At 55.5% G+C, this 25,511-nt stretch overlaps 1 protein-coding gene across 5 annotated transcripts; it reads left to right on the forward strand.

Moving 5' to 3' along the window:
• Positions 1-46: 46 nt before the first annotated feature.
• Positions 47-25,223, forward strand: KLC4 (kinesin light chain 4). Of its 5 annotated transcripts, none has more exons than XM_057413578.1 (17): positions 47-186; positions 2,104-2,254; positions 10,919-11,185; positions 11,357-11,587; positions 11,976-12,054; positions 12,141-12,366; positions 12,664-12,751; positions 13,123-13,224; positions 13,555-13,728; positions 13,888-13,987; positions 14,390-14,442; positions 16,909-16,976; positions 17,049-17,157; positions 17,929-18,078; positions 24,397-24,521; positions 24,649-24,706; positions 25,090-25,223. In XM_057413578.1, exons 3-17 carry the CDS (start codon positions 10,937-10,939, stop codon positions 25,177-25,179), a joined length of 1,902 nt encoding a protein of 633 aa, XP_057269561.1. In that variant the 5' UTR covers positions 47-186; positions 2,104-2,254; positions 10,919-10,936; the 3' UTR covers positions 25,180-25,223. The 5 variants fall into 5 exon arrangements, with proteins under 5 accessions (XP_057269561.1, XP_057269562.1, XP_057269564.1 ...); XM_057413581.1 differs by having other exon boundaries at positions 51-186; positions 17,929-18,051; XM_057413579.1 differs by lacking the exon at positions 2,104-2,254 and having other exon boundaries at positions 49-186.
• Positions 25,224-25,511: the final 288 nt, after the last annotated feature.

Raw genomic sequence — 25,511 nt, forward strand, 5'->3', positions numbered from 1 at the left:
TGCGCCGGGGCGGAGCGGGGCGGGGCGGCACCGGGGGAGGCCGGCGGGGCGGGGCCGGCGGCCATGTTGGATTTAAAGGGGCTGCGCGGCTGAGGACCGGGTGCTGCTGGGCTGGGCTCACGCCCCGCCCCGGGACCGCGGCCGGGACTGAGACCGCCACCGTCTTCGAGACCGAGCGCCGAGCAGGTTGGGCGGGGGGGTGGTGGTGGTGGTCGGGGCTCTGTCGTTCTCCCGGCCGCGGGCGGTGAGGTCGGTCTCCCTGACTAGCGGGCCCGGGCCACCGACTGACCGGCACGGCGGCTGCGCGGGGCCTGTGGGGAGGGTGGTCGCCAGCCTCGGAGCGGGTTCGGGCAGTCCCCACACAGGAGCTCCCCGGGGCGGCGGCGGGAGCGGAGCGGGGTATGCCGCGGAGCCGGCGGGCCGTGGTAACGCCGCCTTGTCGGGGTGAGCCCCGCGGACAGCGGGACCCTGGCGAGCCCTCTGCTCTGGCGGCACCGCCGGGTCCTGTTCTCCTTGGGCAGCGCTGGGCCTTTGCTCTGCCCTGCCACGCAGCGACGGCTGGCAGGGGCCGGCAGCCCAGAGGGAGGCGTGTGTTTATGGCAAGGGTGGGACAGCCTGACTCATAGAAACACAGGATCAACCAGGTTGGAAGTTCACCCAGTCCAACCGTTCCCCAGCGCTGCCAAGGCCACCCCTAACACATAGCGCTGAGGGCCTCATCTACACGGTTTGTGAACACTTCCAGGGACGGTGATTCCAGCACTGCCCTGGGCAGCCTGTTCCAATGCCTGACTGCCCTGTGGGGAAGGAATTGTTCCCAATATCCAGCCTAAACCTCCCCTGGTGCAGCTTGAGGCCGTTTCCTCTTGTCCCATCCCTTGTGCCTTGGGAGCAGAGCCCAGCCTCCTCCTGGCTCCATCCTCCTTTCAGGTAGTTGTAGAGATCAGTAGGGTCATCCCTGAGCCTTCTCCAGACTGACCCCCCCCAGGTCCCTCAGTCATTCCCCATCACACTTGTGCTCCAGGCCCTTCACCAGCTCTGTTGTCCTTCTCTGGCCCTGCTCCAGCACCTCAATGCCTCTCTTGTAGTGAGGGGCCACGGCTGAACACAGGATTTGAGGTATGGCAGTTTCCAGGGTGCTGTGGACACAGTGAGAGATTCACTGCTCTAAAATTAGGCTGTGTCTTCACTGCCGGGAATGGCTGTCTGTGTAAGATAAATAAGGTGTGTTTGCGCTCCTGTTATACTGCTGTGAATTTTTCTTTAACCTCCCTGTAGCCATGCGTACCTCTATGGCCAGCTGGGTTTGCCCTCCAGAAGTAGGGAAGGGAGAACTGTAAGATGTTGTAGTGAAGAAGTGTGTGTTGTGAGATGAGGCAAGAGAGAGCCTGTGTGTCACCATGGCTGGGTTCCCTCCTCTTCCCCCCCCCCAAGAGCACCTGTGGGGAGGGTCAGGGATCCCAGTGGAGCAGTGGCTCAGGCAAATGTAGGTAGTTGGGGACAGCATGCCTCCAGAGGCTCACAAAATGCTTTGGATTGCGCTGGGAAAGTTTTGTGTTGCTGTGCTGGGGTGGTTATAGCAACAATTCACTGACTACATTGGATGCTGCAGTGCTGCGGCATCTATGCTCTCTGTGTAAAGCATCTAGAGGTAGAACAGATGCTTCCAGGCAGTGCTGGCCCAGCTCTGCACCCTGAAGTGTTAACACGGGGATCTTGTTCTAGATCTGCCCGCTTCTGCGGGCACAGAGATAGCGATTGCACAGCTTGGCTTGAGCTTGGGATGGGGTCAGCAGTGGGGAAACTGATACCAAGCAGGATGTAAAACCTGATTGAGTGTTGGAGGCACAGATATAGCCGGTGCAGGGCAGGGGTGACTGTGGCTGTTTGAGCACGAGCTGATGGTGGGGTAATGCTCCTTGGGCGGCATGCAGCAGCAGCTCAGAGGTTCTGCCCCATTCCTTGGGGCTCCTGTGGGTCCCTGAGGAGGGAGCCCTGGGCTTGGCGTGCGTGATGTTTTCTGCGCTGCCAGGAGAGCATCCCACCATCCTGTTTCTGGAGCCTGGATCTCCTCCTCCCCCCCTTCCCCCCCGCCCGCTGCAGTGTGGTTGGCTGCCGAGCGCCTGGTGCCTGCGCTTCTGCTAGAGCCGGAGTGCAGCGCGGTGGGAGCCGCGCATCGCCGCAGCCTGCGCTTCCCCTCAGCGCCGGGGCCTCCGGGAGTGCCAGCGCTGGACAAGCTGCTGCAGGCAGCCAGGTACTGCTCCTCGGTGGGGTGGGGTGGGCAGGATTCCCATCTGGTGACTGAGGCAGCAGGCAGGGTGCCCAGCCGGCCTGTAACAAAGGACCACTTTGATGTGCCATTTCTGGTAGAGCTGATGAAAACTTTTCTCCTTGGGAGCCTTACAGTTAGCTGGGTGGGCACAGGGTTCCTCTGTGGGGATACTGAGGAGGGATGGGGGGGTTTCTGCGGCTTGCTTGCTCCAAGGATAAGCAGCGGGCGTGCCTCCTGCTGCCAGACAAAGCCCGAGAAGCGATGACGGAGGCAGCTCCTGGCGTGCATCAATGGCTCTCAAACTTCCCAAACCTTGTTTCCCCCCAAACCTTCCTGCCATTAAGAAACTGCCTACTAAGCTGCTTGTAGTGGAGGTGCACCCTACTGAAGGTGGGAGCAGGGGGGAAGCAATTGCAAGTGAGCTGCTGGGAGGGAGAAGATGCGGCTGGGAGGAGGTGTTTGGGGGATGGTTCTGCAGCAGAACGCTGTGGCCAGGCAGCCGGGAGAACGTGCACAATGGTGGGAGGCAGCAGAGCATTACCAGCAGCCGCAGGCTCCCCTGCGTCCTGCAGGGCTGGCATCTGACGTGCTCCTGCGGTGCCTCACTGAGGTCTCCTCTACTGCCCTTGGTCTCCAGTGCCACCTCGGAGACGTGGAGAGCCCGTGTCTCTGCATGAGGGGAGGCAGGGTGGTGTTCAGCATGCATCGGGTCAAAGATCTGGCCAGCTCAGACAGAGGGTAAATAAACACGGCTGAGTGCTGCTGTAATTGGCAGAAGGCACAGGAAGTGCATGTTGCTCATCTGCTTTTTTGGAGGAATGTCCAGGTAGGAACAGCATTAACCCCAAATATCAAAATGGCTCTTGGGACACAAAGGGCATGTGGTGAGATTTTGCCCTTGGCGGAATTGCTGAATAAGGGCTTGATTTGCCAGGAAAGAGACATTTATCTCCTCCAAGAATTCCAGTTGTTCGGGGCAGACAGAGGTAAAACAGATCCTCTGTTTGTTGTGTGGGTAGAGTTTTGTCTCTCTGGATTTGGCTGCCTTGTCATGGTTTACACGTCCTGTTTGCTTCTGGCAATAATAGCTCAGCCCTGCAGTCAGCTGGTTGCTGGAGCTGCCCCAGGTGCTCCATGGAGGGAGTGCAGGAACTCCAGAGCCCTTCAGCTTACACTGCAGCTCGAGCGCATTTGCTGGTCCCAGCTGCATCCTGACCATCTCCTGTACTTGTGAGGCACATCCAGCGCACAGCCATTGCATTAGACAGATGCCTGCAAAGGCATGGGCTCCTGGGATTTATTCTGCCTGCTTTAATACTGCCTCATGCTATGAGGGCAAGGTAATGGCTCTCCCTCTGTCTTGCAGAGAGCAAGACTCCCAATCAGATCCTGAAGCTAGGAAGAGATGCTTGTCCTGGCTTCATTCCAGCTGCTTAGCTCTTGTCTCCACTAGCCTGGAAACAGCTTTTAATGCTGTTCCCCTGTAGTCCGAGGCACAGAGGATGCTTATGTCTGCAGCAGCTCACCAAATCCATTCTGCAGGAGTTAAAAAACAAGGTCTTATCAGCTGATCTGGAGGTGCTAGCATGAGCTTGTTCGCGGGGGTGGCGAACGCTGTTGTTCTGGTTGCAATGGCCTGCTAAGAGGTGCATGTCTCCCTGGCCAGATGGGGTTGTGGACAGTATGAACTGCAATAAGGAGCAAAATGGCTTTCTGCTAATGGCACGTGTTGGTGCTGGTTTGGTTTCTTTTTAGTTCCATAGTTTTGTTGTGGGTGTTTTAACCCCTGTTGCCTCCAATATCTGCATTCTTTGACCACTGATAAATTGGAGGAGTAAGACCTTTTCTGGTCTTGGATGCAATGTGTGATCAGATAGAAAGCCAGACAATCTCTTCTGTCTTCTTCAGCCCACATGTTTGTTGGGATTGGATCATGCTTTGGTGACACATGAATTACTTGCTCTGGTCAATCGGAACAAATCCTGGTAGCTTTTGACTTGCCATTTCCATGTGTGGGCTGGAAAGTGGGAAGGGGGTGGGAAGGTCCCAGGTCCTTTCCGTAGTGATAGAAAACAGAGTCGCTGTGGCCAAGTGCCCATACATCCAGCTTACCGCCAGCTTGCCCTAGGTTTCAGGAAGGTTATTCTACAGTATGTTTTCAGTTAGAAACTGAAGGTGGTGGGGAGCTGAAGCTTCTGGGACAGAGGAGTCTTCAGTGCTGAAGGGAAAGCATGAAGGGAGCCTCTGATCTCCTTGTGGAAGAGCTGCAAATCTAGTTCCATAGTGCTGGTTCAAAGTCCCAGGGTTCCTGCAGCCTGCTAGTTAGCATGACCATTCCCAACACAGGCCTTCCAGTGTCTTAGGAAAGCTCCTGTAGCTTCACACTTGGCTAGAGCTGGTATGTGTCAGCTGCTGCTGAAAGGAGCAGTCCTGGCCTTGAGCCCTCTCCAGGGAATGGGGAGGGCTGTGCTCTTTCCAACAGCACAGTCAACTTGTACTGCGTTATATATGACTCCAGAGCCTGGAGAAGCATCTCTGGGCTTGAGCATAGGCTTTAAAACCACGTGAAGGGGGTGTCTGGCTGCAGAGTCCTATTTCTTGGGCATGGGAGAATGCAGGTGGGACAGCTCCTTGCCTCCAGCCCCTGCTCTGCTGCTGGAGGTGGATTCCATTGCCTCTCTTGCTCTGGGACAAGAGGGACCCTGTCCCCATGGGACCCTGCGTGAAAGGAGGCATGTGCTGCATTCCCTTCCTCTGAGCCACGGGTCAGTTTCTAGTGCTGTGGTGCCTGGTCCCTTTGTCCTGAAGTGGTGTTCAGCTAAGGCAAATGGAGTTTATCTAAGGAATTTAGATGAGGATTTAGGTGTTTTTTTTTTTAAACCATGAGGATGGTTAAGCCATGGAAAAGGGGTCTGAAGTACTTGTGGGATCTCTTTTTTGGGTGATAGTCGTTGACTAGGCACAGATATCTGATCAGATGCCTGCTTTGAGTGAAGAAACCTCTAGGCATCCCTTCCAAGTAATACAACAGCCAGACTCTTTTATTGGGGAGGAAATTGCAACACAACAGTTTCTCCATGGTACTTGAAGTTATCTGTGGGTTGGTTTGACTGCAGTGCAATAAACATCCAGACTGGGGTTGGGAAAGAACTTTGGGCAGATCTATTGCAGCTTAAAGAGATGCTGGCTGTGAACTCCCAGGGTGCTGACCACTGCCTGATCTCCTCTTTGTGTGTTCTTAGTGGCTCTAAGGGAGAATGAGATAAACCAGCCTTTTCTGGAAGGGGTAACAAGCATCCCATAGTACCATTCCTGCTCTGTCTCGTACAAGCCTCAGCAGGCATGTATCCCAGGATGGAGGCATATACCACAGTTATTCCACCTGTTATTATCTTTAGGAACCTGGCATTTGCCCTCTCATTTATGGCTTTTATCGATGTTGCAGTTCTTAACATTATCCTGAAGCTGACTGTGCACCTGCCTAGCCCTTCATCTGCAAAACATCCTTTCTTGCCTCTAGTTCTAAAGCCTTAACGCATCTGTGTGCAGCTGCTCTTAGCTGTGAAGCTCTTGGGCACCATAAGAGCTGATTATATCTCTTGTTTTATCCATACTGGAGCATCTCTGGAAATGCTGACTGCTGGATGTGCAGCTTTGCAGCACTGATTTATCCCTTGGCTGTGGCCTGGGGTGGTGACACTGAGCACAGTAGCTCTTCTGGCAGTGGTGTGGCAGTGTCCAAGCCTCCTGTCAGGGTCGGAATGCCCTGGCTGTGCAGTGGGAGCCTCAGAGGCTCTGCACCACCCACTGCAGTCTACCACAGTCTCTGCTTTCTGACACTGGTGTCAAAATAAGGGGGAAGCCTGTGCTCATGACACAGCCTCTGGAATGGCTGCAACCTTGGCACTCCATTTGCTCTTTACTGCTTTTATTTTACTTTTCAGTGTCCAAGGCATTAGGTGTAGGTTTTGTCGCAGTATCCCTTAGGAGCGGAGGCTCAGCTATGTTGGTGATCTCACAGCTTCGTTGGAGGTCAGTCAGTCTTTCCAGAGCCCTTTTATTCTGTCATTTAACAGTAATGAGCTGGCGGAGGCCCAAAGAGGGGGGGAAAGACCTCTCCCTGCTTTTACCAAGTGGTTTGCTTCACAAAGACGTGACTTTGCTGTGTCTGCAAGTAGCAAAAGTATGTCTTACAGCATGAGACTGGGGTAATTATTGTGAAAATACGACTTTAAGCCTTGTGTTTCCATTTCTAAATGCTGTCATTGCTGCCTGTCTCCTGAGTATGCTCCCTCGTTCTTGCTATGGGTCAGATTTGCTCTTTTCCATGGGAAGCTTTTTTTCCAGAACCCAGCTGCTTTTCTGCAACCACTGTATGCTGAGATCACCCTCTAGAGAAGAGTTTGCTGCTAAAGATGTGTCCGTTTCTATACCGAGAATGTGGGTAGCCTGTATGTAGCTTGAAAGAAGCTGCACTTACTGTCTTGACAGTATCACTTGTGCGAGTTGTGGTGGTACCCTGTGTCTCGCATACACTTGGTCTAGGGACATGTGGGGAGACAACTGAATTTGTTGAGGCATGTGTAGACCTGAGGTCTCTCTCCTAGTATAGTTGACTTTTCTCCACCCCACAATGCTTGTTTTTTTTTGCCCTCTGTATTTTTCTAGCATTAGGCATCATGATCTAAGCTTTAAGATTCACTGGGACCCATTTAAGCCGGCGTCCTTGTTTCTGTTGTGGCAGCTGTTGTGGGTTTAAGATAGAAGCAGTGAAGCTTCCAGCCCTTTCCTCTTAAAGCTCTTGCATGTGGGAGCAGTTTTCAGAGGCAGAGAAGTGGGCAGCTGAAATTGCTGATGCTCAGTGATTTCCCAGTTATGCACTTGAGTACAGGAGGAACGTTCCTGCCTGGCAGGATGTGCTAGCTGATGGATTCCCAGCTGATTGCTGCTACTGCAGTGCTCCTCCAAATGGGAGGGCTGAGATGGGTGTTGCCGGAAAGCCAGGCTGTTCTAGCAGCTCCCTGTAAATAGGGAAGACATGCCAACTGGAGCAGAAACCTGCGGTGGAGACCTGGGCTGTGGCATCTGCAGAGCCATGAGGAATGCACCAGGATAAACTAGGAACTGTGAACTCCAGCTTGGAAAAGCACTCTTTCTTCCTATTCCTGGCTGGACCTCCCCCTGCCAAAGGCAAAGGGTGTGTGTCCCCCTCTCTGCAGGAACCTCCAAGTGTGTTTTCTGCCTGGATAAAGGACACTCAGTGCCCTTTACTGGCTGTGTGGGAGCAGTAGGAGTGCTTATGCAGCAGCCTCAGCCTGCCTGACCTTGGCATCAGTTGCCATTGAGTATGATTCCTCTGGAGGGCTGGGCACAGTGTGTAGACCTGCCAGCACTGGGAAGAGCTGGAAATAAGGCTTTGGTGGGAAGAATTGTTGATTTGGAGGGATAAGTTGTCAGCTCCCACCAGTGTTTGTTGGTTTCCTTTGCTGTATGGGATCTATCAGTGTTGAAATGACTTCTCTGCAGTCATCCTGTTGTTTTCTTGCTGGTACTTGGGAAGGAACAGCTTGCGTGTTGTTCCCAGGTCGTGTGCCATGTGTCCAGCCTGGATAATCCCCTGGCCTCCCTTGAATGGTGGAAGCTTGTTGGTACCTAACAGAGCTGTGCTTCCATCCTAAGGAGGAAAGACCAGGGTTGTGCAGAAGTGTTTGTACAGACAGTGAGAGAAGAGGAGCCTGTGTCGGTGTGTCCTGAGGATGCGGTTGTAGGGTAGGGTAGGTCTGTGCTGTGGGTCAGGATATTTGGATTATTTTCCTTTCTCAGTCTGAAATCTTTACAGTTTGGAAAACCAAGTTGATTGTAGGGCCTCTGGAATGCTTGAAGCTTTTTTTCTGCTGGAAGGGCTAAGGAAAGACAAGATGTCATTGTAGTGAAGGTACTGGTGGCTTAATATCCAGCTCAGCAATTTCTCAGTTATTCTGTTCACAGTGGAATGAATGAGGCTGATTTTTCTATGGCTTTGGATCTTGTCTGACTCTGTTATCTAGGAAAGTTCAAGCTCTGGTGGGTTTTTTATCATGATTTGTAATGTGTTCTTCTTCCCAATGCATTTGTATTGTGCTTTTTGAAGATGGCAGCGCGATCTCTCTGTGGACATCAGTAATGCTTCCATGACAGCTGCCAGCATGTTGCAGCTGACCCAGGACGCAGAGGGTGGGTGAAGAGGCACTTGTACTCCTCAGCTGTGTGAGCCTTAGGGGGTAGAGCTCTTGTTTGTTGTGTGCTGCGTATGGGGCTGCTCCTGGGGCTCTCCTTGTGTCCCAAGCATTGCAGGTGCTCCGGAGGACTCCCTCTAATGTCCCTGTTTCTGAGTGAGGGGCTGTGTTTCCATATGAGCTGAAACCAGTGGTGGGGTCATTTCGCTCTTTAGCAGTTGTTAACCTTGTCTCCTTTGGAAGCAAGTAAGTGCCTGCTGAGCCCTCCTGGGAAGCTCTCTGGATCTATTTTGGAGCAAGACAACAGTGCTTTGCCAGATGTGCCAGCACTAGCATCGATATGCATCTCTTCCTGACTTGTGTTCACCCACAGAAGCCTGCTTTAGGCAGGGCTTCCCTTTCTGTTCTAGAACTCGATTGCTCCCCAAGATGCATTTATAAAGGTGGGAAAAAGATTAACCAAGGGAAACAGGGAGCAGAATGCTTAGCTGCCAGCTCCTGCAGAATCGGGTTGGAAGGCAGGGTATGAGTGGCGGCCAACTCTCAACAGATCCATTCTTTCCTTTGGAGTGGTCTATGGCCCCTATCTTGATCTTGGGAATGTTTTTCATGCCATTCTTGTAATATGGTCTTCTCTAAAGCAAACTGGGAAATCTCATAGTCCAGATGAGACTTTTCAGTGTAAAATGCGCAGGGTAACCGCACATGGAGCGTGGCAGATACCCAAAAGTGAAGAATACAGTGAAGTATGGCTTGGGGTTGGTGCTGATGATCATGAAGTGAATGTCAAGTCACATTGTGACTCTGGAGTGGGTGGTGGAGTGCTTGGCTCTTGCTGAAAGGTGTGAATAGGAGCCCAGTCTTCACATGCTATGTCTCCTGACGCTTCCTGAGGGATGGATGTGCATCAGTGGAGCAGAAACCAAAGATAGGCCTGAGCTCTCGGCTCATGAAACAACTTGAGGAGCTTCTGGAAGAGTGAGGCTGAAGAGGAGGAAATGGGTGGATATAATGAGATGTATGTGCTTTGAGCAACTGCCCCTGCACTGTTTGGTTTTGCCATCTTCACTTGCAAGTGCTGCAGCGAGGAAGAAACTGGACCCTCTTATTGCTCAGTGCCCAGTCCGGGGCAGGGGTAGTGGTAGCTGAGCTGGGGGATTGCCCTGTGTCCCGTGGGGTAGAGTGCAGGGTGAGCAGGAGAGGGGCTCTGCTCTGCCCTGTACTTGGGCAGCGTGCTCAGCAAGGCTGCTGCTGCACAAAGAGCTCGAGCCACGCGGAGGTGGGTCCTGCAGGAGTACAAAGACGAATGTGTTGGCAGCTCTCCCTGCTCCTGTGTAGGGCCCAGGGCAGTTTGCCAGCCTCCTGGTGCCCAGGTTCAGTGCCTCCTGACAGCTCCAGGCAGTGTGGAGGTGCTGCCTGCACAGGGCATGGCAGCGGCTGCCTTCAGCCCTGCAGGAGCCTGCCCTTGGGGTGACCCACAGCATGCTGCCTGCTGCTCGTGTCTCCTGCCCTCTGGCCTGTCTTCCCTTGCCCCCTGGATTTCACCCTGCAGGGATCCCACAGCCACACTGATGTGGGTTTGTAGCACTTAGTGCCCCTGTGCTAAGGCAGTAGCTTGGCACTCTCCTGTTGTATATGTGGGGGGCACAGGACAGGGAAGGAGTACGGAGTCCTTGTGGCATCCTGACGAGCCCTTGGCCTGGCAGCAGGGAAAGCTGGAAAAGCTGTTAGTGTTTCAAGCTGACACCACACGGAGGTTACGCTAGTGTGACTGTAGCTCTTGGTGTATGTAATCGTTGTCACCAGGGGTGATTCAGTTCATGGTGGTGGTGTCTGTGTCCCTTTTTTCCACAATGGCCACCCTGTGCCAAGGCTTGGGGTTATGAGGATGGGCTCTTCTGGGCAGGGAAGGTTTGGTTTGTCCAGTAAGGTGCCTCCCTGTCTGAGATGCTCTTCCAGGATATTTTGCACTGAGGCACCAGAAAGCTTTGAGCTGGCATCCCTCCACTTTCTATTCCCTTTCCTCTGCAGTCAGAAGAGGTGTTGAGCTCCGACAGGCTCCTTGCGTCGTGGTCTGTGGGCAGGAGGTGCACACATTGCAACCCCAGCTGCCAACTACAAATCTATGCTCTTAAATGGAAGCTAAATCAGCTTTCCTTGCTGCTGGGAGTGTGGGGGTGTGGGAGGTCAGCACTGATTCCGGCCTTTTGTCTCCTGTCCACGTGTGCCACCTGCACTGGTTGCAGCATTTCATGCCACAGAAGTGGAGACACATGCCCTGACAGCTGCCAAAGGCACAGGGGAAGGGCTTAGAGCAGAGGAGCAGTTGAATGCTGTCTCTGGCTGCTTGAAGGAGGCTGTGACACTTGTGTCTGGTTGTGACTCTCTGAAGCAGCACTGAGGCACTCGGGTTTTGTCTCTGTCCTTGCAGGGCTGCAGAAGCAGGACTATGTCCACCATGGTGTACCCAAGGGAGGAGAAACTGGACAAGTTGAGCCAAGAGGAGATAATTTCCAACACCAAGCTAGTGATGCAGGGGCTGGAGGCACTCAAGAATGAACACAACTCCATCCTACACAGCTTGCTGGAAACCATAAAGTGCCTGAAGAAAGACGAAGAAGCCAATCTCGTGCATGAAAAATCCAACCTGCTCCGCAAGTCAGTGGAGATGATCGAGTTGGGGCTTGGAGAGGCTCAGGTGAGAGCAGTGTTACCCAGCACTGACAGGGGAAGGGAGGCATTTGGCCATTGCCTCTAAGCTGCAGAGGCAGCAATGGGCTGAATGTGACCCTGAGGGTGGGTGGACCCTGAGCGTGTGTTTGAGGGGGATACCAGATTGCGGTAGTTACTGATTGTAACTCTTGACAAGGTGATGATGGCATTGTCCAACCATCTGAATGCTGTGGAGTCAGAGAAGCAGAAGCTGCGTGCACAGGTCCGGAGGCTGTGCCAGGAGAACCAGTGGCTGCGTGATGAGCTTGCCAACACCCAGCAGAAGCTGCAGCGCAGTGAGCAAACCGTGGCTCAGCTGGAGGAGGAGAAGAAACACCTCGAGTTCATGAACCAGCTGAAGAAGTACGATGAGGATGTCTCACCTTCGGTATGCCCCAGTCCTGTTGGGCAGCACCTTTGAGGGTGGGGAACGCTGGACCAGTGGGATTACCTAGGTGTGATAGCATCACCCTGGATTTTGCCCCTTCCCAGCTGCTATGCATAGCAATACCTGTAACTAAAGGGAGCTTCCAGAGATTCTGCCCTATAACTAAAGGGGCAGAGTCTCTGGAATAGCATGGAGTAGCATGCCAGGGTGTGCTGGGGGAAATTTGGCTTTATTTGGGGGGAGGAGGGGGTTGTAAGATGGTGGTGGAGCTAACAGGGGAAACTGAGGGTGTTGGTGGGCTGCAGTAGGGAGGAGAGCTTGGCAGCTGATTCAGCCCAGGCTGCTGTCTTCTCTGAGAGCACACAGTACTATCATTCCATCCTCTCAGGAGGAGAAGGAGGGTGACTCCGCCAAGGACTCTCTGGATGATCTGTTCCCGAATGAGGAGGAGGAGCATGGTCCTGGATGTAAGTGTTTGCTCGTGCATGCTTGCTGCTGTCTCTGTTCAAGCCCGCTGTGCCAACTGTGCCCCTGTGTTCTTCTGTGCCTGCAGTGCCCCACCAGCACAGTAGTGCAGTGGCAGCTGCCCAGCAGGGAGGCTATGAGATCCCTGCACGCCTGCGCACGCTCCACAACCTTGTCATCCAGTACGCCTCACAGGGACGCTACGAGGTGGCTGTGCCACTCTGCAAGCAGGCGCTGGAGGACCTGGAGAAGACATCTGGCCACGATCACCCTGATGTGGCCACCATGCTCAACATCCTGGCACTAGTGTACAGGTGAGCATGCTGGGGAGAGCAGGACTGGGCCAGGAGAGCCTTCTGTCTCTCCCATTTACCAGGACAGCACATGATGGTGATAGGGAGCTTCCCCTGCTTCCAGTGATTTGCCTTTCAAAAAGGTTTTGGCACAGATGGGGTATTTGTACCACCAGGCTCCCTAGTATTCCAGGGAGGAATGGAGAAATGAAAGGGCTAGGGGGGCTGGATCTGTGTGGAAGGACTGTTGTTAGCAGTTGTGCTTGCAATGGGCTGTGGTGCCCAAATCCTGAATAAATGCTTGACTTTGCACTGCAGGGATCAAAATAAATACAAAGAGGCAGCACACCTCTTGAATGATGCACTCTCCATCCGTGAGAAGACTCTGGGCAAAGACCACCCAGCGGTGAGTGTCTTCATCCTCATTCAGTCCATTCTGTTGCCTTGTGGGCCCTGCTAGGGCTAGAACAGTGCTAGAACTGTGGTATGTCTGCAGCTGGACTGCCAAGGTCAGCAGTGAGCTCTGTAGTGTGTGAATGCTGTTCACACCATGTAGGGCTCTATTTTGCTGCTTCAGAATGGCCTGTCAGAGGCTGGTTTCTCCTGGATCCTGCACTGTAGGCAGGGTAGCCTTCTGCCTCTGAACCTTCTTGTCTTCAAAAGCAGCTGTCTTGCAGGCATGAAGGAAATGGGACTGCCATGTTACTGCTGCTTGCACCCCTTGTTTGATCCTGCTGGATTCTGCTCTGTTTCATGGAGAAGCTTGTGTCCCTGCAGGTGGCAGCAACTTTGAACAACCTGGCTGTTCTCTACGGCAAGAGAGGGAAGTACAAAGAAGCAGAGCCGCTGTGTAAGCGAGCCCTGGAGATCCGTGAGAAGGTAGGTACGGGTCTCCCGTGCTCTCCTTCCTTTCTTTCAGCCCTCCCTGAGGGTTTTCCCCCCATTACCTCACTGCACCTTGGAGATCTAGGACCTAACTAGTCTCTTCATCTGCTGACTTTGCCACCACCTTTCCTGTCTCTCCAGTGTTTGCAGCCTTAGAGAGGCCTGCCAGGAGGTGGAAACTGGAATTTCTTCCGTTTACCTCCTTAGTCCTTGGCTCCTGTCTGACATAGGCATGTCATGGAAGAGACTACAGTGTCTGTTAGCTCCAGGAGTCCACTGCAGTCTTTAAATGCTTTTGTGGCTTCTCTTACTTTCTTTACCCAGGTCCTAGGCAAAGACCATCCTGATGTGGCAAAGCAGCTGAACAATCTAGCCCTGCTGTGCCAGAACCAGGGCAAGTACGATGAGGTGGAGTACTATTACTGCAGGGCTCTGGAGATCTATGAGAGCTGCCTGGGTCCTGATGACCCCAACGTGGCCAAGACCAAGAACAACCTGGTAATACCCCTGGGAGAGGCTGTGTGGGGATGGGGAGTGTAGCCATGGGGAAGGTGAACATGGCCCTGGTGCTTGGAAGATACAGAGAGATAGCTGCAAGAGGGGGCCAGAGTTAATTTGTGTTGCTCAGTGGGGCTGGAGCTGTTTTCTTGGTTGCAGGCCTCCTGTTACCTGAAGCAAGGCAAATACAAAGATGCAGAGGTGCTGTATAAGGAGATCCTCACCCGTGCTCACGTGAAGGAGTTTGGCTCTGTGGATGGTTTGTACAGCAGAAGCTCTTGGGGCTAGGGAAGGGTGGGCAGTTTGGGCTCCTGGCTCTCAGCCTAGGCTTGGTTGGGTCTGGTATTCTCCTGGCGAAAGGATGGGATGCTTCACAGGTCCTCTGCTTTGGGCAGCCCTTGGGACACTGCTATTCTTGTGTGTTATGCTGCTCTTCATCCCTGTGGGAGGACTACTTTGTTCCGTTCTCTGTCTTGCCCTTGCGATTCTGGTTGCCTTTCTTGGGGCTTGGGGGATCTGGAAGCCTTGTCACTTCCCTCCTGTGAGCTGCTCGCTCTGGGGACAGAGTGCTTGGCTGTGTAGGAGGCAGAGCCCCATTGGAAGTAGCAGAGGACAAGGGTGAGGTGGTGAGCAGAGTTGTCTTGCATTCTTCCCCACACAGATGAACACAAACCAATCTGGATGCACGCAGAGGAGAGAGAGGAGATGAGCAAGGTGAGTGATGGTGTTGATAGCAGCAAGAACCCTGGGAGGGGAAGGAGACACGGGGGTTTAGATCCTCTCGTTACAGCCACAGTCGCCTTCCTGCAGTCTGAAGAGCTGCCATGGCCACTGATGAAGGCCAGAAGGAGTCTGGAGAGTGGAGAGATAGCATGGCTGCTCCTTGGGGTAGCAGGGAGGGAAGGCCCATTGGAGTGCTTGATGCCCTTCCTTGGGCAGGGGGTTGTTCAGCCTCTCCAACCATGGCTGCATGCTCTCTCTTTTTGCTTCAGTGATCCCTCTAGGGCATGCAGATGATGGAAGATGGCAGATGGCAGAGGGTTGTGCTGCAGAGCCTTGGCACTCAGTTCCAAAGAGCTGCTAGTACCCAGAGCACAACCTACTTCTGAAGCAGCAGCCCTAAGGCTGCCTGGGGAAAAGCGGAGGTCAAGAAGAAACTGCTGTCAACTTGCTTAGAAAACAGCCAAACCTCCAAGACAGATTTTTGCACAGGGTGGGCCCTATCCTAGTTGGTGGCTGAAAAAGGATAGGCATAGGTTGTGCTTGCCTTGGACTAAGCTGCGAGACAAAGACACCTACTGCTGTTGTTCAGGCCCTGCTCTGTGCTCAGCTGATAATGCAGCAGTGTCCTGCCTCTGCATTTCCCAAGCCTAAAAGCTCGCCTGCTTTTTGGCAGGTGGGTGAAGCAGCAGAACGAAGAGCTCTGGTATAGTCATCTAGCTGCAGGGGGAGCAGACACTGTCCTTCCTTTGCCCTCCGAGCAGGCCCCATCCCTGTATGGGCTCAGACAAGCAGGCTCCAGGCTTTGGCTTAGTGACTTACCAGTCCCATCCTGCGAGCACTTAAGAGCAGGGCTCTAGTAGCTGCCTCCCAGCAGCATGCTGTGCCTTCCCATTGAACTGCTCTGTGCAGTCCCCAGTGCAGGGCAGTGCTCAGCTCCACCTTGCACTGCTCCCGTTCCTGCCCTGTGAAGGCTCTGCTGTAAAGAAGTCACACTTGCTGCCACATCCTGCACAGGCGACATCGAAGTCGGCGCAGACACCAGGCTTCCCTTCCCCCTCTGGGACTGGCTCACTCCTGGGGAGGTCTTTGGAGAGTTAAGGTCAAAAGTGTGGGGCTGTGCTTCAGAAAATGTCAGATTTGCTACAGGGCAAGTGAACAGGCTCGGGAACCTACAGCTGGACTGAGGTTTGTTTTATAACCCAGGGCAAGGGCTGAGCTGCTTTGCCTATCCCTAGTGCAACTGTACCCATGCCCTGTGGCAGACACGGTTGGCATGGCCTTCCTGGCCAGGCAGCAGTGACCACAGAGCTGCTTGTCCTGCTGGCCCAGGGGCTGGGGCTGTTGTGCTCTGCTTTGTGCTGTGATTCTTCATCTCCTATTAAAAAAGTCATCAAACCCCTCTTGCAGAGCTTCACTTCTTTTTTTCCCTGTGGGTTCAGCCACCCTCTTGGTGCTGAACACCCTCTGCAGCTTCAGAGGTGTTTTGAGTCCTGAGCTCTCCTGTCCCTGGGGCATGCCCAGGCCACGTAGGCTCTGGTGCAAGGAAACCTGTGTGTGTCTGTGGCTCAGGGAGACTCCACCATGTGGGGTAAAGATCTTAAGAAGCGTGTGGGACCGAGTGAGAAGAATAGTCCCTGTGAAAACCATTTCTTCTGGGCTAGAGCCCTTGCCAAAGGGAATCTCCTGTTGTGGAGCCAGTGCTCACCACACACCAGGGTGCACAGGAGCCCTACTCCTGCAGCAGAGGCAGTTCCTGCCTGCAGCTGCCATGGTGGCTACTGTCCCGGGGTAATGCTGTCTGGCAGCTAGCATCCTGCAGAGTAGGTTGTCCTTGTGGATCTTCTGCCTTGACCATCGTGCTCTGCCCTGTCTCCTGTTGCTCTGTCCAGCAGCCTCTTTGTTCCTGGCTGTGGTAGGGCCAGCCAGCTTTGGGGTGCAATGACTGGGCATGGAGAGGAGACAAAACAGCTCATGGGCAAAGCTGCCAGGGGTAGAGGCCTGACCTTGGATGTGGCTGGCCGATTCCTTTGCTAGCTGTGTCTGAGGATGTTAGTGCCCTTGCTGCCTGGCATGTACAGGGATTTGTTTTGTTGGTTGGGGTGGCTTCTTTTTGGTCTCTCTTTTGTATGATGGGGTAGGATGTTATGTCCTCCAGAGCACCGTGAGGATAGGCTGTGTTGTCCCTGCTGCCTTTGGTACTATGGAAGGGGAAAGAGCATGGGATTATGCTCCTTGCTGGGGTGGATACATCATTTCTATTTGAGCCCCAAATCTGTTGTAGCAAATGGGCTCTCAGCTTTCCCTCCAGGAGCCTGCTCGGCTTCATCACTGCCTTTGCATATTGTATTTCCAAAGGCTGTGCTGGTGTGGAGGTGCAGCCAAGGGTCTGACCCTGGCAAAGGCCAGAGAAGGCAGTAGGCATGGGGCTAACAGCTTTCCTCTTTCTTCATCCCATAGAGCAAGCACAGAGACAGCGCTCCCTATGCTGAGTACGGCGGCTGGTACAAGGCCTGTAAGGTCAGCAGGTAAGAGGTGGCTCATGGGCAGCTGTGGGCTCTGGAGAGAGCAGGCCTCCCGCTCACCTTCCACCACTGCAGCCCGACGGTGAACACCACGCTGAGGAACCTGGGTGCTCTGTACCGGCGCCAGGGCAAGCTGGAGGCGGCGGAGACCTTGGAGGAGTGCGCGGTTCGCTCCCGGCGGCAGGTAACCCTGCAGGGATCCTCCCTGGGGCAGGGAGCACTGCGGGATGTGGCAAATGCATGGCACTGCCTGTGGCTTGGGTGTGCTGTGAGAGGGCCTCTCTGGGCCTTGCAGCCTCTGACACCCTTGGTTTATGGTCCCACAACACCAGAGCATCTTGGTGGTTAACCCTGGGGTTGCATTTGTGGGTGTGTGGGGCTATGCAGTATGCACATGGATGGAGCAGGTTGTCAGTGTGTGTGTCCGTGTTGGGAAGAAGGTCTGGCTCTTTGAGTGCAGAGGTGCTGCAGCCAGGTTAGTGCAGGGAACTGGGCTTTTTCAGCTACTGAGGACGTCTGTTCCCAATGGGATGTTTTCTTCCCCCCCTTTTTTTTTGTTCCCCAGGGAAACACAGTAGGGATTTCTTAGAGTACCTCTTACCCTAAACTGCTCCCTGTCCTCAGATAATAAAGCAGGAGCTGTAAACAAAGACTGCAGAACAACAGAAACCTTCACAAAGGTGAAGGAAAAAAAGCTGTTGGCTTTGGGGTAGCAAAACCTTGTCCCCCATAATAGTTACGGTTTGATGGGACTTACTGAGCTGGGAACCCTGCAGGGTCTAAGTGCTGGGTGGCACTTGGCTCCATTCTGCTTGTGCTGGAGAGTTTTGGCTATGAGCGGGCAATGCCCAAAAGAGAGGATGGGACCAAGCACAGTGATGACACAGCAGATCCCTAGAGGGAAGGAACACAGAAGGGCAAAACGTGGTGCTTCCTTATCCCTTTCTCCTTGCAGGGCATTGACCCAATCAACCAGACCAAGGTGGTGGAGATCCTGAAGGAGGGCGATGGCACAGAGAGACGTCGGAGCCTGGGGGGCAGCGTCAAGTATGAGAATGCCACAGACGGTAGCGAGGAAGTGAGTATGGGCGTGGAATGGAGCGGGGTAAGTACAAGACACCATCAAGAATGGCCTCAGCTGGCTGCCAGAGGGAAGGGACTGCCTGCCTCGGGGCTGTCCCCATGTGGCCTGTCGTGGCATCCTTGTCTGCCTCCATTTGTACCCTGCACACTTCCTTCCCCTCTTTCTTAGCATGAGCCAGCCAGCCTGCAAAGGTTCGTGGCTGGGCCTGGCTTTTGGTGTATCCCTTTTGGTGGATATCCTCAACTAGGGCTCCTGCTTCCAGGGGGCTGTTTAGGCCCTGGCGATGCACAGCATGAGCTGGTCCTGGTCTGCCCTTAATCTTAGCCTTGCAACCTTATTAACATCTCTCTCTGCTGCTCCCCTCTTGAGGCCCTGGCTGAGAGCATTGGATCCACCTCAGGCCCACAAGCCTCTGTGGGCAGTGTGGCTGTTCTGTCCTGCACTGCACCCAGGCGATGCTGAGGCTGGGGAGGGCTCTGGGGGTGTGTGCCTGGTGTGTTTGTGACTGAATGACTGCAGGGCATGGTCATAGTCTGCAGCCAGTGTCTTTGTCGTCCCCCTCTCTGGGTCTCATGCCCTCCGTAGGCTCTGGTGGTAAAAGGCAGGTCTTTGGGATGCTAGGCCAGCTGACCAGTGGTGGCAAAAGAAGCTGGTGTTAGCTGAGGCACAGACAAAGCAGCCTAAGCCTGTCTAGGCTTGCTCTGAGACTGAGTGGCACTTTGGTCACTAGTGCTGATAGAGGGTGATAGGGGTCCAGATCTGTGATGGGTGCCTTTTGTCTTCTGCAATGAGGAGGATGGAGAAGAGGTGGAAAGTGAGCATGGTGCTAGTGGGTGCTTGGCTCAATGCTAGTTAACGCTTAGAATTCCTCCTGCAAACCTTAGCAGAGAACATAGCGTAGCTGGGTGTACCCAGGGGTGGTTGTGGCTTGGCACAGGCGACACACTGAGCACATGGAGTCCTTTGCTCCTCCCTCACATCTGCTGTCACTAACCCTTCCCCACCTGGCTCCACTCTATCTCCACCGCATGAGCTCCCTTTCTTCCTCCTTCCTCTTCCCTGTTGCCATGACAGCCCCTCAACATCCAAGCCTGAAGCCTGCTGGCTCTCTTGATTGTGGATTGTACCCCGGAGATGACTCAAGGGGACCTGGGGAGCAGAGCTTTGAGAGGCCCCCAGCAGCCCCACCAGATGAAGGGCTGTCCTCTGCTCCACCCCTTGGTATCAGGAGTGAAGAGGGTCATAGACTTGCAGAGACACCAACCTTGGGCCTTTGCGCTCTCTGGTTCATAGAGGGGCTAGGCAAGCACAGAGGGAGGGCTGCAGGTTTGAGTTAGGATCAGCTGGTCCCTGTCCTGGCTGGTATGTCTCCACTGTTCCTCCTGGCTGTGGTTGGTGTGAGGTGATCACTTTGCACTAGTGATGGTCTGGGAAACCTTCCAGTCTCTGAGCTGATCACCCCAAGGCAAGCAGGCAATGCCTGACCCAGCCAACGGGATAGTTCTTGCTCATATGACCCTTCCCCATGGCCCAGCCAGCTGTAGATAGCGGGTTTGAGGGCTGGCCTAGCACCCTTGGGGACACAGCTGCTGCCACATGATGCTGCACACGCAGCCAGCCTCTTCTCCCAAGCCAGCAGCCCTGCTCTGGGCTGCAGCTCACCAGAATGGAGGCTGAGGCAGCTCCAGCTGCTCCTGTTTGTCATGGCCAGTTGTTCCCTGTAGCAGTCTAGTGCCTTTGGATGTGCTGCCTCCAGGCAGGCTCTGCTGCCATCCTTTAGCTGTCAGCTGCTGCGGGCAGAGCCATGGGAGTCCCCAGGGTGCCATCAACCTCTGTGCGCTGCTGCCAAGGGGAGCCCTGGAGCACCCCAAGGCCTGGACCAGCTGCGTGCTGCCCAGGGAGCTGGGAGAGCCAGGATGGTGCCAGCTCAGTGGTGCGGAGGCCTTGGCAGGCACACCATGCCCATGGCCCAGGAGCAGGGACCTTTCTGAGCAGGAGGCCCAGGCTGTTCCTCCTGAAGCTGGCTGTTCTACCAGCCTGCTCGAGCACGCCGGCAAAGATGTGAGCCCACTGACTGAGCCTTACAGGGCTCCCACCCTGCCCAGGCGTGGCCCCATCTCTGCATGCAGCCTGGGCCCTGCTCCTCACCTGCACCTACAACCTCACGGCCTTGTAAATTGTGTCTTTCTCCTCTCTGTGCACTAGGCTTAAATGCCTCCCGAGACTCCCTCTTTCCCCTCCACCGCAATCACCTGGATGTTTGTGTTGTATCTTCCGACTTTTCCTCCACACCATCCCTCCTTCCTCGGCAAGGACTCCACGCCAGCCCCCCAACCCTCCCGGCGCGCGAGGGCACCGCCACGGCTGCAGAGGAGTGAGGTCCTGGCCAGCGCCAGCCCCAGCCCCATGGCCAACAAGAGCAGGAAGAAGCTGCGTGGAGCTGCCCGCTCCCCTAGGCCAGGGCCACGGGCACCGTCCCCTCGCGTGTCCCCACCCCAGCCTGCCCCTGTGCGTTGCTGGGGACCAGGCCTGCAGGGGATTGTCTTCACTCCAGGCGTTCCGACTCCGCCATCATTAGCCATCCTCAGCCCTCCTAGCTTGTTCCCTCCATCTCTGCAGAAGCCAGGAGCGAGGCATGAAGATGGGGAGCCCTTGTGGGACAGGGAGGCCTGGCCCTGGCAGGGCTGTCATGTGCCCAGTTGCTTTCTTCCCTGTAGGCTTAGCTGATTTTAGTGCCCTGTAGCAAACCTGCGCTGGCCACTGGTGCGCTGGGCTCTCCCTGCAGCGTAGGGCAGTCCCTGTCTTGCTTCCCCCTCCCTGCTGAGCTCTGTGATCTAGTGGCAGCATGTAGGCCTCTGTAGGGACATAGGGTGGCCTGTAACTACTGTACATCCAAGACAAGGTGAGGGGGTGACAGCTAAGCGCCATGCATGAAGCAGGGTCTTGCCAGGACAAGCATGTTTGGAGGCAACCTCCTGACCTGATGCTGTAGCCTAATTCCTGATGACATTAAGGGGTGGATTGGCTCCCCCTTGCTCCAGGGTCCCCAGGCATGGTTGCTGGGAGAGGCGAGGTGAATCTGTTCAGTGTTCCATGCAGGCAGAGGAAGGGCAGGAGGAAAGCAGAGCTTTTCTGCAGGGGCCAGGCTCCACGCTGTTAGAAGTGGTTGATACAGGGAATGGGCTGGTTTGGAGCGGTGGCTGGGAGAAAAATGTGCAAAGAAGGATGTGAGGAAAGGAAGAGTTGGGGCTTGGAGTGCTCTGAGGATGTGGAGGCAGATGGGATGGTTTGAGGGAGGTTTCCACAGGAGCTGAAGGAGCAGGTTAATCACGGAAGGGGGGAAATTCCTGAACACAGGACCTGGCTGAGCAGGCTGGTCCTGGGCTGTGAGTTCCTGCCTGGCTGTCCCTAGCCAAGCAGGAGGGAAACCTGTAACCCTGTCACTGCTAGGAAGGCAATGCTGACCCTTGTCGTGCGTGGAGGTGGCTCAGTGCCTCTGATGGGACTCCAGACCTGCACAGGGTCTGATGCTGTCAGTCCCTACTGGGAAGGGGGAAGTTTTCCAGGGCCTTGAGCCTCATCCCACCTCCTATGGGATGTGAACCCTGGCCCTCCTACCTGTGAAGGAAGCTGGGGAGGCTGCAGCCAGCAGGATAGAGCCCAGAGGCCAGCGCAGGAGCCCATTTATTTATTTAGCTAGCTAATTTGCCTCATGCTATCATCTGGCAGGTTGTGATACTAAATGTGCTTATGTCTGCCTGGGCCTGGCTTTCCTGTGGGGGTGCAGAGACCTTGGGGCATGTGCATCCTGCTGCCCTGGGAGCTTGTGCTTGCTGACAGGAGCTTTGTCCCTGTGACCATGGAGTGCAGAGCCCAGGGCTGAGTGCTCCGGGCTGTGCCTCCTCTGCCTCTCTCCCAGCGCCGCTCCACGCTCTGGGGAGCGGTGAGTCCCCAGCACAGGGTGCGTTCAGGCCTGTGTGTGCTTTGCCCTGTGCTGGACCCGGTGCTGTAACAACCGTACCTCTGATTAAAGGCAGACAGACCCGAACCGCTGCCCTGTGCTTCTTTCCATGCTGTGTAGGCCAGCGCCGGTCAGCCCTGGGGTGGTGGGTGCAAGCGCTGCTGGAGCTGGTGTGGGGTTGCTTGGTGCCTTGTGTGTCTGTAGGGGCTGTGCTGCCCGCCATGCACCTCTGCAAGGGATGAGGGACCCAACCCCACTGTGCCTCTCCCTAACCTCCGACCTGGGGTTGCTACTGACCTCAGCTCTGTAGCAGTGTGTGGTAGGGCTGCCCTGGAGCATCTGAGCTTTTAGGCCTTCCCCAAGCAGTGTTTCTGTTAGCGAGAGCAAGCCCCCAGTACTGATCTCCACATGCTGCCGAACCCCGCTCGAATCCTCTGCCCTCTGTGCAGCAGTCGGGGCGGGAGCACGCAATGGAGAGTGGCTCAGTAGTGGAGTTGCTTCTTTGAGTGCTCTCATCCTGGTGGGTGCAGTGGGGTAGAGGCTCTGCAGTAAACCAAGCCCCATACATGTTCTGGCTTAAAAATAACCCTGCAGCAAAGGGAGTAGGGAGAGGAGGGAGGCTATTTTTAACCCAGCATGCACCAGCGTTTGTTCTGGTGTTGATCTGCAGTCAGTCTGCATTGCTGCAGCTGGGGAAATGCCCTGACCCCAGAGCAATACTTTCTAGCTGGATCCTGCTGCCCTCATACCATGTTCCTACTCCCCTGCCCCTGCTGTGTGCCCTTCTCCATCCCTGGCTTGCATGCCCTGGCAAGAACAGTGCCTGGTATGGCAGTACCCTGGTGACTTGGTGTAAGTGTGATGGGGAAGCAGAAGACACCCCACCCCTGTCTCTGCTGGTGCCATGTACCATGATGCCTGGGGCAGGAGCTGAGTTATTTTCCTTGCTAATACTTTGGTGCTCTCTGCATTCCTGGTGATGAGGTCCCTTGCAGCAACAGCACATGGCTCCCGGTTTGGAAATCCCTCATCCTAACGAGAAAGTGAAGAGATTCAATGCACTTGGCTTATCCAAGGAGGGATGAGATGAATACTGGGAGAAAGGGTTGTTGGTAGGAAAAGTCCTGTTCAGCTGCTGAAGTGGGGTCTAGGGCTGGATTGGCTTTGGGTAATTGGAGTGGGGCAGTGTTGGGAAAGCCTTCCCCAGGGCCCCAACCTGCAGGGGTTCAGGACAAAGGAGTGACTGGCCTAAGGCAGACAATATGCTTCCCTGCAGCCCTGCATGGGCAGTCCTGATGCAACTGCTGATGCCAGCCTGGGCCACAGGGCATTTTGGTCATTTAGAGCACTACAAAGGGGCTCCCACTCCTGTTTGTAAGGAGCAAAGAGCTTTTGTGGTCACGTTATCTCTGCTTTTTCTGCCCTGATGTGCCAGGAGCCATTGGGATCAGGGGCAGGGAGCATTGCTGTTACTGGGCCATCAGAACAAAAGTAACCACATCAGCAGTAGTGCTACAGCCTTGTGTAAGGAGCATGCCTGGCCACAGGGGAAGAGCTTGGTGTCATGGGCACAGTGGCATGAGGTGGTGGTATCCTGACAGCCTGCGCTGTGCATGCACGTGGAGTTAAATGTGGGAGATGGGCTAGAGTCTGCCAGGGGCTGAGAGAGCCTTTCTGAGTAGTGGAGATTTATGGGGTTGTGGGGGAGGAAACAGGCTGGGGAGCAAGATTTAGGTTTTGGTCTTTGGAAAAAGCAGGGAGCCATAACGAACCCTGCAAAGTGCCACCCTGGGGCAGCCAGTGGGGCCAGGCACAGCTGAAGTTGGGGTGTTGAGGAGAGTGGTACCTGCTTGGCAATGCAGTGTCGGTGCAGCCACATGAATGCATCCCAGATGGTGCTGCCTGAATTGCTCAGCAGGCTCAGAGTGAATCATCTTGGGGGGTGTTAGAAGTGGGACAAGGCTGTGTGTGCATGTGGGTCTTGTCTGACATGAGTGAGCCTGCAGGCCTGGCATGTGGTAAAGCTGTGCCATGTTTGAGCCAGGCTCTGGGGGTGCCAGTCCCATTTGTGCTGGTGCCTGGTGCAGGTCGGCAGCTTGGTTGTGTGTTGAGCTTGCACCAGGCAGGAGGGAGGGTCAGTCTGGATGAGCCAGGCTGTGGGGTGGGGATGTCCTTGACTTAATGGTCATCATGTCCTATGGAGAGCCAGAGTGTGGGGGGGCCATGTAGTAAGCAGTCAGCTTGCTCTGGGCCAGGTTAAATCCTCGGTGCAAGAGGGTGTTTGGAGCCAAGCCCAGTTCCCAGCCACTCAGCTGCAGCATGCCGGAGCCCTAACAGTGCCACTCAGCCATCACCCTGGCTTGTGTCTCTGTGTCCAGGATGGCAGTGGCACCCTCCAGCGCAGCAGCTCTCTGGGGAAAATCCGGGATGTGATCCGGAGGAGCAGTGAGATGTTGGTTAAGAAACTGCAGGGCAATGGTCCCCTGGAGCCCAGGAACACCAGGTAAGGACCAGGGCTATGAGGGCAACACTGGGTGCAGGGCAGATGGAGGGGGGGGCTGCCCTGAAACGGGGTCAGGGTCTGGACAGGCACAGCAAGAGCACACCTGCTCTCCTCTGCTTTCTTGTAGCATGAAGCGAGCTGCATCACTAAATTACCTGCACAAGTCTAGCGATGCTTCATTTGAGGTAAGCACCCTGTGCGTGGCGGGGCTGGTGGGGGCTGGAGCCGCGGCCAGTGACAGAGGCTGGGGGTGGCCACGCGTCTGGTGCCGGGGGCCTCTCAGAAGGCGTTAATCCCTGCAGCAGTGCGTGGAGCTGGAGCCTCTCTGCCTTCCCGTGGCGGGGCTGAGCCCACCCTGCAGCCCCCGGCCAGCTGCCGTGGCTCCACACCGGAGGTGTTGCCTCCATGGAGACGCCTTCTTACCTACCGAGCTCGACCGGCTCGGAGCGGGAAGGGCAGAGGTGTCCCTTAGTGTGGCTGGTGGGAGCCCTGCGGTGCGGGCGGCGGGGCTGTCAGCTTTGGGGCGCGGGTTGCGGGTGCCGGTGCTCACAGGCGCTGTGTTTTGCAGGGCGCCCCGGGGCTCCGCGCAGAGAGCAGGGGCCTGAGCGCCAGCAGCACGGACCTGTCCTCCCACAGCTCCCTGCTCTCCTCCAACTGAGCACCGAGCCCGCCTCGCCCCGCTCCGCCGCGCTCTGTTCCCCGGCCCGCCGCCCGCACGCATGCTCTTGTGCGGCACCGCCGGCAGGGGGCGCGCTCGCAGGCGGCTTGGGCGGCAGTGTCGAGGGCCGGCCCCGGTGGTACCGGGGCAGGGGTGTGCGGAGGCGGGCGGCGGGCGGGAGCGGAGCGGCGGGGCCAAGCTGTGCGGGAGCTGATCAAATAAAACCGACCCCACAACCGAGCGCGGCTCCGGCACTGCGGGAGGGCGGGCACTGGGGCGGGAGGGTGCCTTCTGCCGGCAGAACAGCGGCAGGGCGGGAGGGGAGGGGCGTC

The sequence above is a fragment of the Pezoporus wallicus genome, unplaced genomic scaffold (assembly GCF_028554395.1).
Source record: "Pezoporus wallicus isolate ANWC-B61680 ecotype Strahan unplaced genomic scaffold, APGP_CSIRO_Pwel_v1 contig_13323, whole genome shotgun sequence".
Lineage (NCBI taxonomy): Eukaryota > Metazoa > Chordata > Aves > Psittaciformes > Psittacidae > Pezoporus > Pezoporus wallicus.